The sequence below is a fragment of the Misgurnus anguillicaudatus genome, chromosome 4, assembly GCF_027580225.2.
Source record: "Misgurnus anguillicaudatus chromosome 4, ASM2758022v2, whole genome shotgun sequence".
Classification (NCBI taxonomy): Eukaryota; Metazoa; Chordata; class Actinopteri; order Cypriniformes; family Cobitidae; genus Misgurnus; species Misgurnus anguillicaudatus.
The window spans coordinates 10,164,492-10,182,500 of NC_073340.2; the positions used below are offsets into that span (position 1 = coordinate 10,164,492).

Here is an 18,009-nt window from a genome sequence, read left to right on the forward strand (position 1 = left end):
AATAAATACTGAATAGCAAAAACCACATTTGAAGGTTGTCATGCTGTCTTATATTTGTTTTAGCTTAATTTGTGCCTCTCTTATTATGTTGGTCAGTTGAATGTTAAATAGATCCAATCCATGTTCAGTAAAAGTAATTTGATGCAGAAATAAACTAGCTAATAGACCAACTCTATAGTATTGTATACAAGTGTTTAATATCGGTATCAGCCAGAAGTTGTCTGTTTAAATCGGTATCGGCCTAAAAAAATGCTATCGGTGCATCCCTAGATAAAACCAAACAACACAAACATATTAAAAAACGTATTCTTATGAAATGTTTGAAAACTTTGCGTGTGCCATATTTCTTTAAAATAAATGCCACTTGCCACTAATGCTATATAAAAAGGGGTATAGAAGCACCAGTTTATTCACTTACTGCTCCTCTTTATTTCTTATCTCCATGCAGGGATTCGTTAGTGCAGATGACCTAAATACAGATCTGCACAGCACGAGAGGAAACACAGAGGAAAGCTGAGAGTAAAGTTTGACACGTTAATCTTTTTTGGGCAGGAGGACAGTTACGTAACAGCCATCTATAATTCCTCTCATGCGGATCAAAGGAATACAAAAACTCAATCTGCATACATCTGGCTACACAATAAAATTAGAAAACAAACAAAAATGTATTATAAAATAACCTAATCAAATTTTCAAAAGAGAATTACAGTCACACAATAACATATTTTCAGATAAATGAAAAAGTAGTATTATTGAAATTTTTGTAAAGTAACCATCACAATAAATCCAGTCTTAATTTGATACATGTACTATACTAGGGGTTTCTACTTCTGCTCTCCATCCATTAAGGATCCTTGGACTGTAAAAGATTGAGGACCTTTGCTCTGGACACATTTAAATATTTACTCAAAATTAATTCTAACATTTTATCGTTTAAACGTGACTTTGTCCATGCATTACCCTTAATGAGGTGTACTTACATTAAACACCTTCAACAAATCAAAGTTAGGGCAACGAAACATGTAAAACATTAGATTGAATTGACTGTACTTGATGTTTCAATTTACAAGGTTGAGGTCATTAAAACCATTTTAATGCTGCCTAGAAGGCACAGAAACTAAAATAAAACAATCCCACCATCTACTGGCTGCAGGAAAGCATTGCACAGATATCCAGCAGGATTCTAAGGATTGTTGTGCTCAACTTTGTGTCTTATTACAAAGAGCATTATATAAAAGATAATGTACAACAAAGTCATGTCCAGCTTGTTCCAATCACTACTTGCTAAATAAACAGACACAAACATGAGATGAATTATGCGATTTGATAAGAAACAAAACTAACAGCCATGCAAGAAAACTGCCTTACTGAACAAAAACTAATGTGTAAAGGGCCTTGGGAGAGATAAAAATGCAGAATTATGCATAACTATGTTAATATTAATATGCATAACTATTCCCAAATGTTTTGCTTCATTTAAAAATGATGAGCCTTAACTCAAGGTAACACCATGTACATTATACACAAAGAAAGCAAAAATACACCTATAGCTGAATCATAATTGTAAATAATTGTAAACTTAAACACAAAGAGTTGATCTCAAAAAGATTTATTACAAACTTAGAACATAGAAAATATTTACAGGACAACACAACACTTATAAAATCCAATAATAAACATGTCAATAAGCAACTGTTATCAAAATGTTAAACAAGAAACTCACAAGTGGCCAGTCATTAGTTTCTAAAAGTAAAACGGGACTATAACAGTTTGAACTATCAGACGTGAACATTTACAACATAACGTATCAATAATCTTCATCAGAGTCTGAGTCCAGCGTGTAGGTCACTGGTTTGGTTGGACGTGCAGCTCGGCTCCGAGGAGCGGCAGATGATGTCGTGACCTTCTCGTCCAGCTCAAAGCTGTCGTCATCGTCCCAACTCTTTGCTTTCTGAAATGAGGAAATAATAATAGCAAGATTAAACTCACAAAACACATTGTTAGGTTTTTCAATGTTGTTTCCTCGCTGTCATATGTGATAGTCTATTGCTAAACCCCATTAAACCAAAGCAGTCTCATTAGACATGCTGTTTTGATTCTCTAGTTAATGTGACGTCACACTGATGAAGTTTGATTGACAGTCTTGCAAGTTTCCAACCTTAGCAAGTTGAATGCAGTCCTCATATTAAAATAGTAAGATACTATTGACTAGGATGTTTTCACAGGAATCAGATCTATTTTAAAGTGCTCACTGTCTCTTTTAGTAAGGAAGTGATGAGCTGTAGTTCATTTGCATTTAAAGGTACACACACAAAGCGGCATATTTTTATCCCACCCAATAGGGCATTCTTTGCATGAATTACGGTGAAATGCCGCCACATCCAAAAGTCAGGGGGCGCTCTCGTGCAGAAACTCCCTTTGTGCCACAGAAGTAGTAGGCTAGCATTACAAACGCTATTCCAGGAAATGTCTACAGGAATATTTATATCACCGTTCTTCAAATAATTTCAGGTATTTTCATGATAATAAAGAATATTTTGAATGATTTTGTTTAACGAGGGTTGCTTTTTAAAACGCACGTTATAAACGACTCCGACTCATAATGATTTTAGGTTGATAATGACTTCTTACTGACTAAAACGCCATAGTACACACACAAGCTGCGCATGAAACACAGAATTGCGATGCATAATCGATTTTAGGCGGGTCTTTTTAATGGGACAAGCTATATATCGTTACAGCCCTACCACCCAAATAGCGACATTTTAAACATGCTATAACAAATGATTTTTAGCTGAAACTTCACAGACACATAACATCTTGTTAAAATGTGCACATGTTTCCTTTAAAGAATGTTGATCAGGTGTGGTTTGAAATGCGCGTCAAGAATTATGAGATATCACTGGTTTGGACTCCTCTGATAACCAGGAGGTTTAAATTACCTTTCCAGCAGTAGTTTTGCCCTTAAGGCGAGCCATGAGATTGCCGCTGTCCAAATCGCTATCGGAGTCGTCGCTGCTCAGAGCGGTCTTTCTTTTCTGGGCGGGTTTCTTCTGAACGACAGCAGGGCTGGAATCGTCCGAATCACTGGAGGTCACTTTAACAGCTGTAGGCTTCTTGACGGCTTTTGTTTTTTTAGGACTCGTCTTGGAAAGAGCATCAAGGATTGAAGGCTGTTTGGAGTCTGCAAGGATGAAACCAAAGAAAAATTGCCATTTTGTATATCACTATAGATTTACAAAACAAACACATCTGGTTGCGGAAACGGATAATCTAAAGCAGGGGTTTCATGCCTTTTAATGGCGGGGACCCCATATATGATAAACCTTTAGTGAGAGACAAGTTCCTAAGATAATACATTTTATAAATAATAATATATTTTTATAAAGAAACATTAAAACAGTTATATAAATAATAATTGTGAGATTATAAAAAGGGCAAATTGTTTACAAACTTAAATAATTGGCTCCACAGACTTGTTTGTTTTTCCTTTAAAAATTTGAAAGACCCCAGTAAAAAAAAAACATTGATCTAAACAGCTTACTGCAAAGGTATGAGCATTTTTTAATACCTGCAGCTTTCTTCTTTGGAGCAGCACTCGTCTTCTTTGCGGCAGGTTTCTTGGCGGCTCCTTCGGCCGCTTTTTTTACCGTCTTCCCTTCAGCTTTTGCTGGAGGTTTAGTGACCGGCTCTTGGCTGACCTCAGGATAAGCTAGTTTAACAGACAAAGTTAACAAATCAGACTTGCAAGGTCATTAAAAACCGAGATGAAGAAAAACAATCTCAATGCAGAAATGTTGCACTTACAGCTGGGCTTGCTGACAGCTTCCTTTTTCTCAGCCTTTGGTTTACTGGCCTTTACTGGTGCTTTTTTCCTAAATAAAAGTAGGAGAATTTTATTCTGCATCCATAAAACTGAACAATAAAGCACAATTTTGCAGAAAAAAAAAGGAAAAGTTCATATGAATTATTTAGTTACATTGTGCTAAATAGTTATACGTGCAAGTAGTCTGTATATAATACATAAGAGTTAGAAGATCACAAGGGGAAGTAACAGATGTTGAAGTCTTTGAGGAGGTTGAGGTGATCTTACGTGGGTTTGGGTTGAGGGGAGTCAATATCACTGTCTTGAGCTTCGGGCTCTGGATTGAAGGACTCGTCGTCGTCGTCATCATCATCATCAATGGTTGCACGCTTTGGTTTACTGCTCGTCACCCAGTCATCAAACTCATCTTCACTGCTTGACAGACTGTACTTCTTTTCAACCGCGGCTGAAAGCAGCACAAGTTTACATTTTTAGGTTTGCTTTTTATATAAAAACTTGTTAATGAGTCATGGAGTTGTTGTAAATACATCATGTAACATTAAAAAGAACACGAACAAGATCTGCACCTTTACGTTGTCTCTTATCTCTTGGAGCCACTTCTTCAGCTATGACTTCCATATCAGAGACTGACTCCTCATCTTCGTCTTCATCATCATCTGAAAAGGCATTTTTCTTCTTCTTCTGCATTGGTTTAAAGTTGAGGGTGGTCTGCTTGCCTGTCTTTGAGCCTGAGACGGACACAAGATTAAACATCTTGATTGGTCTCTCACAACATTACATCCACCAGATCGACCCAAAGTAAATACAGGGTTCCCACACCTTGATAAACTTCAAATTCAAGAACTTTCCAGCCGTAAAACCCAGGCTTTAAGGAGAAAAAAGTGGATCACGGACTACGTTTCCCTCTAGTGGACGCAGTTCTACTAATAGGAGTACTATAAAAAGTTGCCTGTTTCCACTTTTTTCTCCTTAAAGGCTGGGTTTTACGGCTCGAAAGCTTATAAAAAACTTATTTCTGGGTTCTTTGGCTTGTTAGCTGTATATATTGTCACACAGCAGCTTTTAGGCATTATTCTGTTTTTTGTTAAAAGCCAGAAATGACAAGGAGGCAGCCTCTCGCAATACAAAGTCAATGGAGACGGTTGGATTGTTTCCCCCCCTGGTGGGCGTGGTTTTCAGGTTATGACGCGCTGCGCTCTGTCTCTATTGTCGTACAAGTTTTTATTGAAAGATTAATGTGTAAGAAACTTGCTGACAAACCGAAAGCGTGGACTGTTAGTGTTGTGCTCCTAAAAACCTGGGTGAGAAATGTGGTGTGTAATAACTCTAATGTGAATGTGATCTTACCCTTGTCTTTGACCGTCTCTTTCTTGATCTTCTTGGTGAGTCTTGCAGCCAGTCCCACATCAGAGCCATCAGCTGCAGCATCTGCATCCTCATCAAACTCCATCTTCATTACCACATCCGCCTTCTGAAAACATCCCAAACACAAACCATCAGCATAAATCAAAAACATATTTCAAACATCTATTCAGACTGGCCTCAGATAACAAAGTGATGCATATTGCTAAAAATGTCTACACAAAAGCATTTTAGGGAACCTGAAAAAGCATAACTGTGGTGTAACTGACTCCAGAATTATTAAAAATTAAATGTGAAGCCAAGATGACTTAACACATTGAATTTTCTCTGCATTGCAGCTAGACAACATTTACATTAATAATTAACTCCAGACTGTTGACTTGGAGGGGGAGGTCTAAAAAGCGATTTCATGAATTCTGACTTATTAACACTGTTTAAGAGTTAGATTCCTCATGCTAAACATGCAGTGTTAAAAAAAGCTAGTTAAAATGTGTAACAGTATTTGTGCTAAATGCACCTCGCCAGGGTTCGCACAAGTTTCGGAAAGTTTTTTCAAACATAAGATTCATACATAATCTTGCTTTTACTTTTAGGGGCAATTTCAGTGCAGCAGGAAGCACAGTGGAAGTCCTTATATGGGCACGGTTTATACAGGGTAGCTGCAGAGTTGTGCGTGTGTAAAGCCCGGTAAACACAGTGCGATTTTAAATAGTCCTTTAGGATTGTTGCTTGCCACACTGTGCGATAAGGATTGTGGTAAAGTCCATGTCACACAGTATGATTTCAATTTCCATCAATGTCAGACTGTATGAGTTTAAAGACTTTTTAAAAGTTGGACACACGCAAACAAATGCGCCAGTTTTACGTCATCGATCGACGACGGCTGGGCAAACACACGCTGAAGCGAAGGCTAGCAAACAGAAACAACATCTATAGCGTTAATTTTAAACATGATTTGTCTCAAGCATATAAAAAAACGGAGTACCTGGCTTTTGTATTTCCAGCGCAATTTCTCTCAAGTTTGCGTCATTTTTTCAAACTAGCGATCAAAAACAGCAGATTTTAGCCTAGGATTCCAGGAATCTTATAGGATTTCGAAATTTGTCAATTGGCAAACTGAAAACAACTTGCATTGACATCTTAAAATTCATCAGTGCCCTTTGTTTTGCCTTAAAATGCACAGAAGTAATGTTTTTAGTAAGGCATGTTTGTTATATTTCCTACTTGGCCTAGTCCTGGTTTAAGATAATCCCTGTCTGGGAAGCCACCCCATAGTGTTTCTGCTCATCTCATGTTAATAACAAAATTACTTAAAATCACACATCAAGTGAAGCACAGTCATACTAAAATGACTAAATTACTCAAATTTGACCATGTCACATGTCCAAAAACACTTGCCAACATAAATAGCAAAAATGCATTAATGAGCTACAGTGAATCAAGTTAAAAGTCCAGCACATGCACCTTTACAGTTTTGCCACGTTTGGCTCCCTCCTTCTTGGCAGCCTGGTCCTTCATTGTGCTGGTGATGCGAGGGATAACACGGCGGCCCTGCGGGGTGGGCATCGTCTCAGTCTTCACTTTCACCGGCTTTGATTTGCCCACTTTCCCCTTCACCTGAGGCACCGCGTTCTGAGATTCAATCTCCTTCTGCTCCAAACGCTACACAAACACAAAACAATACAAGACATGCATAAATGCAACGCTTTTAAACATACAGTACTGTGTGTTTTGCAGTTGCTTTAATCCAAAGTGACAGAGCATTGCATTCATAGCAGCACTGAGGTTGTGGGTTTGATCCCAGGGAAAACACAGTGATAACAGTGATGCAGAGATATAGCTCTTGCAAAAACGGTTAATAAGGTATTCTCATTGGTTGCTAGGGAGTGAATTGGCAACCACCAATGATTATACTCCAAACCATGAAAGGAATAATCCATGATGACTCAAGGTTTTAGATGTACTGTTGCAGTAATTTTAGGCAAAAAATACCATATTCAAACTCAAAACCACTAGGTGGCGCAATGACAAAATTGTGCATGCAACCTCCAGTCATAACTGTTTTACATGTAGCTAGTTTCATGACTATACACTTTAGTTTAGTGAAGAAACAGTTGTATGACCATAGGGCTGGCTTTAAATCAAAAGTTTTGTTCAATTATAATGCCAACTAGTGGTGCAAGCATAGAATATTTTTGTGTAGTCTCAGACTGTGCTCATACATCAGCTTATCAAATCTGGTGAAAAAATCTCTTTTCGTTGCGAAGTTATAACCATTTATGTGTAAAAAATACAAAATTTAAAGGTAATTTTTCGTTTTTTGCAATTTTCGGCCATTTCTGATGGAAATTTTAATATAATGCCAATAGAACTTTTTGTTCAGAAGGTAAGGTTAGTTTCTTCCTATGTTGTTTTCGAGTCGATCAGAATTACGCTCGCGGAGATATTCGCGCGTGTTTTTTAAGCGCTATTTTGCCGCACAGGGTTAACCGTAAGGCGAATTCTGGCATGTTTGGTATCGTTGGACTAGGCAACTATTCAGAACTCCAAAGAAACAAGTCCCGTGAAAATACGTCAATCGGAGCCAAAGTTATAGGCGTGTAAAACCTAAGCCTGACCACTAGGTGGCGCTGCAACGAAACTGTGCATGCACCCATAGTTCCTGACTGGCATCTCAAGTACCAAGTTTCGTGTCAATATGCCTAAGTTTGGCGAAGATACAACCTAAAAGCTGTTTTTTTGCGCTCTACTTCAAATTCTTTGAAGCGCTATACGACAACGGATTGGTTTATCAAAATTCTTTTAATAACTTTTTGCCTTGAGTGTCTCTAGATGCTGCATACCGATTTTTGTGGCAATCGGTTAAAAACTCTAGGACGAGTTCGCAAAAGTAGGTTTTACGAATAATTCAAAATGGCGGAAAAATTTTCATGACGGAAAATGACGTCATAGGGTCCAATCGAATCGGCTTGAGCCAAGGAATCAGAGGAAACAAGAATTTTGTTTCTAGGACATACGGATCAGAAGTTATAAGCAAACACGTAAGTGCAACTTTGGACTGTTGGTGGCGCTAGCGGGTTAGACATAGAGACTCCAAATTTGCTGTGGATAATATTTGGACTGTCCTTTATCAGTGTGCCAAATTTCATAACTTTCCTACGTACGGTTCTATGGGCTGCCATAGACCGCAATGGAACAGGAAGAAGAATAATATGTAAGAAAAAGAAAAAGAAGAAAACTAACGGATACAATAGGGGTCTTCGCCCATTCTGGGCTTGACCCCTAATGAATGCACAGCATTGGTCAATACATTAATTTTAAGGACTTTAAGGCTGTTTGTTATCAGGGATCAGATCTGGACCTGACTCACAGTTTGACTAGCAGATTATATGTGGAAAAACAAACACTAGTGGTTCACCAGTCGTCTTAGCTAGATCAATGTCAAGTTTACCTCCAGTTCTTCAGTAAATGCTGCCAGATCCGCTTTCCAAAGATCAGCTGGCTCCTTCCTCTTCAGCGTGTTCAACTCTGTCATCTGCAGAACAGACAAAGAACCTTCAACACCGCTGTCATATCAAACACCAGCTCTGTGATTTCCTCAAACACACACTCGTGGGCACCTTAGCATCCCTCTGTTTGCACAGCTCATCTTTCTTCTCCTTGGTCAGGAACCACATGGGCATGCTGAGCAGATAGTTATAATCAGGACCAGATGTGTCCTCTTCTTTCTCCTCCTCATCCTCTCCGGCGTCCACCTCTGCATCCTGACAAACACATACACACTTACTGCCGTGCATGTAGATGTAGGTGTGGTCGGCAGCAGCGTACAAGCATCTCATTGGCTGAATGCAGGTGACATGGGCTTACCTTCTCCTGAGCTTCTTTCCAAGCTTTGACAGGGTCAGAGTCATAACCCATCTCCTGGAGCATACGAATCAGCTCCTTCTTGGGTTTATTTTCTAAAAAATAACAAAAGCTTAATTTTTTTCAATTTAAATAAAGTTGACAGTAAATGACTGTGCATTAAAATCAAATCAAATATCAATAATGCCTGCAATTTCTCTTCTTAAAGTTTAATACAACTTTCCTAAAAGGTTTTTTGCCAACGTTTTGCAATATACCAGCAAACAGAGGCAAAAAGGGACTCTCAACTTTAAAGTGCACCTATTTCATTGCTAGAAAGCGACGTTATTTTGTGTATTTGGTAGAATGCAACGTGTCCGCGTGGTTTATGGTTAAAAAAACACATTATTTTGATTATGATAATGTCGTTCTTGTCTACAATACCAATCCCATGAAGTAAACTGTTGCCTACAATGCGTGTTTGTTGAAGTCCAAGAAAACAGACTTATGTTGGAGATGATAACTAGCGTCATTGTTTACTTTGGGGTTTGTACCTTTTGCATAGCGTTAACATGGACTAATATACACTTACACACCAAAGGAAATGTAAAATTGTGAAATCGGACCATAGGTGCTCTTTAACATTTCATTAAGATTTTTTGTGCAGCCCATGAATCTGTCTCAATCTCATGAGGTATTAATTTAGAAACCAACAAAAGGAGAACAGAAATTAAGCCTCACCAATGACCAGCGTTCCCTGGATCTTCTCAAGAATGAATCGGGCCTGGTTGGAGAGTCTAGCACTCTCGGCTCCCAGCATTCCCAGCAGCCAGTCTTTCCTGAGGACGTAATACTTCATCCTGAGCTCAAAGAAGTCTTTCAGGATCTCCTGAACTGAATCGTACTTCTTCAGACTCCCCACGTGATCGAACAACACCTGCAATGAGGATTAGACAGTGATAATTTGTCTCATTCCGTTCTTGTCCATTATACTTAAATAAAATTAACAATAGCAATCAGAGGAACGTTGCTGAACAAGATGCGAGTTTACCATGGAGTTACAGGTGAGAAGGTTCTGTAGTTTGAAGACTTTGTGTAGTCCAGCGGCCTCTGCCTCTCTCAGCCGGTCTTCAGTCATCTTGACGACGAATCGTACGGTGGTGTCCGTGTGATACTCTTTATAATCGGTGATCAGAGCAGGAACCTTCTCTGTGCCGTTCACCATCACCTCCAGCACGTTCTCCTTATAGGTCTGACACAGATTAAATCACACTGATAATCATGTCCCCATTTACGGAAACATACATCTGTGCTCAGTTAAGTACTGCAAGATACAAAATAAAGATTTAAGAGTTCACAAACCTGAGTCCAAGTTTTGACAGGCAGCTCTGTGATCTCAATGGTGGTTGAGTCGATGATAGCCACCTCTCCATTATTCACATACTGATTCTTGGTCAGTTCTTCAATTGAGCCTTTGAAACCCTTGTAACTGGGCAGCTAGATGTACAAGAGCATAACATAAGACATAAACATTGCACTATAAAATACGACACTAACATTTTCGATACACATGCAACACTAACCATGGGAAGAGGATCTTCTCCATTGAGCAGGCGGTGGATATTATTGATGATCTCACGAACGTCGTAGTTGGGGATGCGGCTGGCCCATCCTGTGCCGATGCCTTCGCCTCCATTGGCCAGCACCAGGGGGATGATGGGAATGTACCACTCAGGCTCCACACGCAGATTATCATCATAGTTGTACTTGAGCAGGTTATCATCCACCGGAGGGAACAGCAGACGAGCCAATGGACTGAATGTTTCATTGGAAAAGGTTTTTTAACAGCATAATTTATGCAGTAGGTTATGAAATTTATTTTCTGCAGTACATGTGCTATGTTTATTTCTGACAATCCATTACATTGACCTCACAGTTTTTCTGTATTATAGTTGAGATGTATGAACAATCAGAAACAGTGGAGGCACAACCTTGTTATCTCAGCATAACACCAAAACAGTGACAGTCAATATTCAAAGACAAACTCAAACTACATTGACCAAATTTAAGTGTTTATTAATAGCAAAAGTCAATAACTGGCTGCACGCATGTACCTGAGCATGGTGAAGATGTATCTGGGACTGGCCGAGTCTTTGCCTCCATGCAGACGTGTGCCAAACTGACCCTGAGGTTGGAGCAAGTTCAGGTTATTACTGCCCACAAAGTTTTGGGCAAGTCCAATGATGGTCATCATGAGAGAGCTCTGAGAAAGAGAAAAGCAGATTTAATATTAGATAATCAAAAGCGGTTATTAAGTAAAATGACACGACCGAAAGTTTCACCTCGCCGTGATGGTACGCTGACATCTCAGCTACTGAACCAGCCAACTGAGCGACCTTCACTTCTCTCTTATCGTTCCTCTTAAAACAGCTAAACATAACCTTCCTCTGTCCCGGCTTCAGTCCTGAAACACACATCATATATACATACTTTCATTTGTATTAAGGAAAATTTGCATTGCAAAGGTTGGGAGCTATGTAGGGCATGGGACCGAGCCTTGATAAAAAAAACAAGCCTTACCGTCCACTAGGCAGGGGATGGACCTCTCATTGTCAGAGTTGGAGAACTGCACAAGTTCTTTATTGATGAAATCGTGATAGCTGAGTGACTTGGTCTGCTGTCCATACAGATACTCCTGCACAAAGCAAACAAGGAAATTTTGAATGGCACACAAATACATCAAAATATCTCTATGTTATCAATGTAATATAATTCGGTACCTCAGGCAGGTTGTGTTCTCTGCGTTGTCGTCTGTTGATCATAAAGCTTGTCAGCCACTCCTTTCTCTCATCCACCTTCTTCTTACTAAAGGCCTGCAAGTACACAATGTTCACAATATAATTTTTAACCCCAATTTCAATGAAAAAGTAGCCACTTTCAGCAAAAGTATTTGAAAAAGGCATGTTTTCTCAATGTGGAAAGATTTTTTGTATATTCATATGGCCGTTATCCACCCACACTTATTAAAATGTCTTTACGTATAAGAAAAGGCCATGCAGAAACTTCATGAACCATAAAATAATAATTATGCAACTGATTAAACGGTTAAACCTTAACTTAACACTTACTCTATACTAGATTCACAACCACAAATACCAGGTCGAAATAAACACTGCACAGAAAACTGGTTAACTGACGCAGTATTTATGAAACCTTATGGCCAATAAAAGTGCAAATCATTGAAAGACCAAACCATTACTAATAAAGATGTGCTTACAAGGGTGATAGCTTCATCGTCGGCAGGCCCGGAGTACTTAAAGGGGATTCGATGTCTCGCCATATCCGAAAAATACTCTTTGGCCTCCTTAGATGTGCTGGTACCCAAACCTGGAGATAGACAAACAGAAAACTACACATGAGGCAGATGCATTTCAATCCACTTTATTAAAAATCACCCAGTGTGTTTTTGACCAGTCTCACTGTCTGTGACCATCCTTCACATCTCACACGCACACAGACATCAAGTAAAAACGATGCTTACGTGTGTCAGCATACTACCACAGGTGTTTAAGACAAACCTTTGTAGTATTTGATCTTCCAGGATTTGATGTTACTCTGCTTCTCCTTCCACTCTGTGAATTCTGGGATACTGTAGAAAGAAAGTTCCTGCTTCTTATTGGACGCCTGTGAAGTGACAATGGAAAGTAAGACACCTGCACAAGTATAAAAAATGTTTAACTTGCCATCTATGATGCAAACACCTGGCATTTACCTTGATGATGGGGGTAATGAACTCCTCCAGGAAGTTGTGGTGCAGCAGTGAGGGCCAGTTATGATGGATGAAATTGATGAGCAGACCTTTAATGTGAGACCCATCCTGATCCTGTGTAAGGCAAAATATCACTCAGCATTACAAACTCTACATCAGCCACGTGCGCTGTGATGGATGTATGGTGATGGCGTCTGACCTGATCTGTCATTATCATAAGTTTGCCATAGCGCAGAGTCTTGAGAGACTCTGGGTCACTGTAGTTCTTCCTGTACTGCAGACCCACGATCTTTATGATGTTATTGATCTCAGCATTCTCCATAATCTAAAGAAACACAACATAAGGGACATAAATAAATTAGTTATTAAAGCAAAAAGTTGCTTTTGGAGAACAGTCTTGTTCTTAAGGCTAACAAACTTGAACTAACTTTCCATTTAAAGACCTTGTATAATACAAATCAATGAAATAAATGTATTTGTCTTTTAAATTTGACTACAGACCTGTTTGTGTGTTGCCTCCCGAACGTTGAGGATTTTACCCCGCAGAGGGAAGACCCCGTAGCGATCCCGTCCCACCACACCCAGACCGGACACGGCCAGAGTTTTGGCCGAGTCTCCTTCAGTAAGGATCAGCGTGCAGCCAGAGGAATTCTTCCCACCTGAAACCAGACCAACTTTAAATTAACATCATCCTAATAGACACTTAACACACAGAATAAACCTCTATCGCTGTCTTACCCGCGTCGTTGGCGTCATCCAGTTTTGGCACACCCTTAATCTTTGTGTGCTTGACAGCAGAGCACTTCTTGTTGAGTTGAGTCTGGGCTTTAAACTTCACCCAGTTCATAATGCTCTCCACAATGCCACAGCTATTAGCCTATGAAACAGACAGTTTCAAGTAATCTCTTGGCAAAACAAACATTTACAATAACTATTCCTTTACATTACACATTTAAGCAAAGTTTTGGCTTTGCAGGTGCACGCTGATGTGCCATTTCTCACCTGTTTAATAAACTGGCTAGTCAGAGAGCAGGTGGATCCGAAGCTCTTCTGCTGTAGGGTCATGTTCTCTTTGGTTTGAGAGTCAAAGCTGGGATTCTCAATCAGACAGTTCACAAACAGCCACATGTGGTTTTTCACCTGCACACAAAATGAAAGAGCACGTTACATTAATAGCTTGAAAAATGAACAGTGAGATGAAAGAAAAGTAGTCTGCTGAACATCTAGATGTACCTGAAAAGGTTTGACGGTCACTCCAGCCTTATTCTTTTTCTTCACCACCTCAATCAGCTTGGACACAATCTGGTCGGCAACATAATCTATGTGCCTGCCACCCTAAAACAAACACATCATCATGAAACCCCCAAATTAAATTAATAAGGAGCGTAACACACTCCACTCACGGTTTAAAACAATACACCAATGACACAATATAACAGTATTCTTTTTTTCTTAAACACCATGCAAGCTTCTAAGGCTATATTCATAGCGAGGATAAAGTCTAATTTAATGAATTTTAAATGTCTTTTCTAGTCTTACTTTATTTCATATAAACATCTTAGAACAATGTTTGGATTAACTTGATTAAAAACTTATTGAAAAAAGAATCAACAGAATAAAAAAGGTTTGATATAACGGTATTACAATATTTGGAAACTAATTAAAAATTGTTAATGTTTAAGCAACAAACATTTTCATAAGATCTTCTGCTATATACAACTTAAAAAGTATTGTAAATTAGTCGAAATGGAATAGACTTGAAAAATGTAGCAATTTTTTACTTAAATTAAAGGAGCAGTGAATCAAACTATACATCCGATAACACAGATTGCCAAATTGAAGAAAGTCAACATGGCTATACAATACCTATAGTACATTTTAATGCATCACAATATATCATGCCATTATGTAAGGGATAATGTAGAGGCAGCCGGTAGTTATTGGGAAATAAGCCCCGACAGCGTGATCAGGACCCGACGCAAAGCGGAGGGTCTTGTATCACACTGAAGGGACTTATTTCCTACCGGCTGCCTCTACATTATCCCGCTTATTACACGGCTACTTGCCACATAAGAAAAAAAACTGGACATGAATATGAATTTAAAACATTTTATTGGCATATTTGTTTTAAATTAACATTTTATCCTTCCGCGAAACTTTGCACAGATGCATAAAATTATCGTAATACCTTATAAAGATCCTCTTCATACTTGTCTGTCTCCATTTTTTCTCTTTTAGCCAGTCTTTGAGAAGTTTTAATCCCCATTCTGTATTTTTTTGTGTGTTGGCTTCGTAGCTGTCATGCTCTATTTTGTCAAGTTCAGTCTCAGTAAGCTGCCTGTGTCTTGTCGTGGTTGTCCAGTGTTTGTCACAAGATGGCGCCAAACAGTAATCTTTATTGGCGCGGAGCGATTTTACTCGTACAAGTAGTACCGGCTATGCGTTATTACTTTGAGCGGTTATCATTTGAAAAGAACGAACCTGCAAATGTCTTAACTGACCAATCAGAATCAAGCATTCCAGAGAGTCGTGTAATAAATTTTGTTATCATGCTAGTAATACAAAACGAATGTGGCCCTGGGCAACAAAACCAGTCATAGGGATAATTTTTTGGAAATTGAGATCCGGAAGCTGAATAATTGTATGGTTGTAAATTGATGCATGCTTTGTCAGGAAAAGACAATATTTGTCCGAAATACAACTACTTAAAAATCTATATTTTGGCTATTGCTACACATATATCAGTGCTACTTATGGACTTTATGGTCACAAATGTTTTATTGATCCTTTAATATAAAATAGTATCGAACAAGAAAAACTTAAATTTTTCTAAATTGATTGTCTTAAACATTTTGTCATTATATTAGTCTATCTTTTTATGAATAATTATGAAAATGTTTACCTTGGTTGTGGCGATGCTGTTGACGAAACTGACTTGTTGGAATCCTTTATCACTAAGTGTAAGGCACACCTCCCAACGCTCATTCACACCCTCGTGTACTATTTTCAGAGGACAACCGGTCTCATCCACTTTATCCTTTACATACAGATCGACATAGCTGCGGAAACCAGAAATCTGAAATATAGAGAAACTTCATGGTCAGCTTACCCATTCCAGTGACAAAGGTAAAATCACTCAAACAGAACACATTGACACATCGAAGAAAACAAAGGAAGAATAGTGGTGTACTTACCGGCAGCTTCTTTCCATTAAGAAAGACTCGAACGCCCTTCGAGGAGCCAGCGATGTCATATGCTCGTCTGGTCAGCAGTGCCACTGTATCCTTGTCTAAAGCCTGCATCTTAAACTTAGTCAGGTCAGGCTGAAACGTGATGCAGGTGTAGTCGTCACCATCAAAGGGTTTGATTTTACACTCCCCTGCTCGGCCCATGTTATCAAACCATGTCTGTTGAAAAAATACAACTTTTCAGACCAGATGTACATGACTTACTTTCCAATTATCATGTAATATTCAGTAATCTTACCTGTTTAAAACATTGCTTTGACTCTCGGCAGGCCGTCTCTACGGTGAACTTTGTGCTGAAGATGTTACACAGCTTCGCACCGTATCCATTACGACCACCTGATAATAGAAAGCCGATTAAACATCCCGCACGAGCAAAAACCTATTCACTTATCCACCCACTTTCAACACAATCTCACCTGTGACCTTCTTCTGGTCATCATCATAGTTACTGGAGGTCAGGAGTTGGCCGAAGATCAGAGCGGGCACATAGACCTTTTCCACTTTGTGCTCGACCACAGGAATACCCTTCCCGTTGTTCCACACGCTGATGGTGTTGTTTTCTCTGTGCACACAAATGCAGGTTACTATATTTCCTCTATGCTGTTAACCAATCAGAGGCGAGCAATACTTACGAGTCAATGTTGACTTTGATGCAGTTCATGGTCTTGTCTCTCTGTTTGTTATCAGCAGCATTTACTACAAGCAAGGGAAAAATAATATTAATCTCATCTGAACACGGCTTTCTTTATATGATAATGTATTTTTTTTACCAACAAACAAACATTATTTACAGTAAAACAATACTGACAATCTTTTACAGCTACATTTGATCTTATGGGATGTAAAATGAGAAATTTTAAGTGTATTCAGAGATAAACTCACCCAGAATCTCATCAAAGATCTTATAGAGTCCTGGCACAAACGTGACGTCTCTGCAGTTCATCCCGACATCATCATCAAACACCCACATTTGCTGAAAACAGAGACACAAGTTAGTTATCATTCATAAAGATTATCATCAAAAACCATTGGCTTATGTTGCTTGTTATGAACCCAATGATCGCAGTTTGAAAGGATCAGTACCTGCGTGACCGGCTCCACGGAGCCGATGTAAGTATCAGGCCGGAGCAGAATGTGCTCCAGCTGGGTCTTCTTCTGATAGATCCGCTCCACCGACAAACGCTTATCATCCTTCTTAGCTTTACTGAGAGCCTTGTTCTCAAACAAACTCTGTAATGATCAGAGGAAAAATTACAATACTTTCTAAAAATCAATTCCTGCAACACTTTATCTGCAATTCGAATCAATAAAAATTGGTGCATGTAAAAATTGTCATTGTGCATTAACTAATGTTAATGGGATAGTTCACTTCAAAATAAAAATTCTGTCATCATTTACTCACTTTCATGTTGTAAGAAACCTGTAGAAATTTCTTTGCTCCGATGAACACAAAGGAAGATATTTTGAGGAATGTTTGTAACCAAACCGATCATGTGCCTCATTCACTTCCATAGGAGGATAAAAGAACACTATGGAAGTGAATAGGGCTGATAGTTTTGGGTGAACTATCCCTTTAACAGATACTTAATAGAATCTAACAAATAAACGTATGCTATAACGTAAATATTTAGTATGCTAACTAATGTTGTCAGCTAATAGTAATTAATGAAACCTTGTTATAGTGTGTTTATATATAACTGAATTTATATAGGTATTAACTCAGATCTATAAAGTGTATCTTTTAAATAAGATCCTTTACAAAACTTGATAACCATACATTAGTAGAAACAACACAAAAATCTTTAAAGACCCAATGAAGTTGTTTAACAGTTCCCGTTGTGTTTGCTCTGTTAACATTTCTGTTGAAGCATTTGTTGAAACATATCGTTTATATGCATGTTTACCAAGATTTAAACTAACACTAGCAAATTAAACTTTTCAGTTAATATGGTTTAAACAGT

General features: G+C 38.7%; 1 protein-coding gene across 2 annotated transcripts in view; it reads right to left on the reverse strand.

Moving 5' to 3' along the window:
- Positions 1–1,593: 1,593 nt before the first annotated feature.
- The window catches only part of top2a (DNA topoisomerase II alpha), a 17,240-nt gene continuing 824 nt past the window's right edge, over positions 1,594–18,009 (reverse strand). The window contains exons 2-35 of one of the 2 annotated variants that reach the window (XM_055176141.2): positions 17,132–17,278; positions 16,931–17,021; positions 16,681–16,744; positions 16,465–16,610; positions 16,287–16,384; positions 15,995–16,207; positions 15,703–15,876; positions 14,034–14,135; positions 13,803–13,940; positions 13,539–13,677; positions 13,302–13,459; positions 13,000–13,125; positions 12,804–12,914; positions 12,610–12,715; positions 12,309–12,418; positions 11,812–11,904; positions 11,612–11,726; positions 11,374–11,495; positions 11,146–11,294; positions 10,615–10,846; positions 10,394–10,528; positions 10,083–10,283; positions 9,773–9,968; positions 9,056–9,147; positions 8,809–8,952; positions 8,640–8,723; positions 6,653–6,850; positions 5,174–5,294; positions 4,393–4,554; positions 4,094–4,271; positions 3,808–3,875; positions 3,572–3,712; positions 2,943–3,184; positions 1,594–1,951 (exon numbers count right to left, since the gene is read on the reverse strand). In XM_055176141.2, the coding sequence (XP_055032116.2) occupies positions 1,808–1,951; positions 2,943–3,184; positions 3,572–3,712; positions 3,808–3,875; positions 4,094–4,271; positions 4,393–4,554; positions 5,174–5,294; positions 6,653–6,850; positions 8,640–8,723; positions 8,809–8,952; positions 9,056–9,147; positions 9,773–9,968; positions 10,083–10,283; positions 10,394–10,528; positions 10,615–10,846; positions 11,146–11,294; positions 11,374–11,495; positions 11,612–11,726; positions 11,812–11,904; positions 12,309–12,418; positions 12,610–12,715; positions 12,804–12,914; positions 13,000–13,125; positions 13,302–13,459; positions 13,539–13,677; positions 13,803–13,940; positions 14,034–14,135; positions 15,703–15,876; positions 15,995–16,207; positions 16,287–16,384; positions 16,465–16,610; positions 16,681–16,744; positions 16,931–17,021; positions 17,132–17,278 (4,740 nt within the window). In that variant the 3' untranslated portion in view covers positions 1,594–1,807. Of the gene's footprint in view, positions 1,952–2,942; positions 3,185–3,571; positions 3,713–3,807; positions 3,876–4,093; positions 4,272–4,392; positions 4,555–5,173; positions 5,298–6,652; positions 6,851–8,639; positions 8,724–8,808; positions 8,953–9,055; positions 9,148–9,772; positions 9,969–10,082; positions 10,284–10,393; positions 10,529–10,614; positions 10,847–11,145; positions 11,295–11,373; positions 11,496–11,611; positions 11,727–11,811; positions 11,905–12,308; positions 12,419–12,609; positions 12,716–12,803; positions 12,915–12,999; positions 13,126–13,301; positions 13,460–13,538; positions 13,678–13,802; positions 13,941–14,033; positions 14,136–15,702; positions 15,877–15,994; positions 16,208–16,286; positions 16,385–16,464; positions 16,611–16,680; positions 16,745–16,930; positions 17,022–17,131; positions 17,279–18,009 lie in introns of both variants that reach the window. The other variant, XM_055176140.2, reaches the window with a different exon arrangement.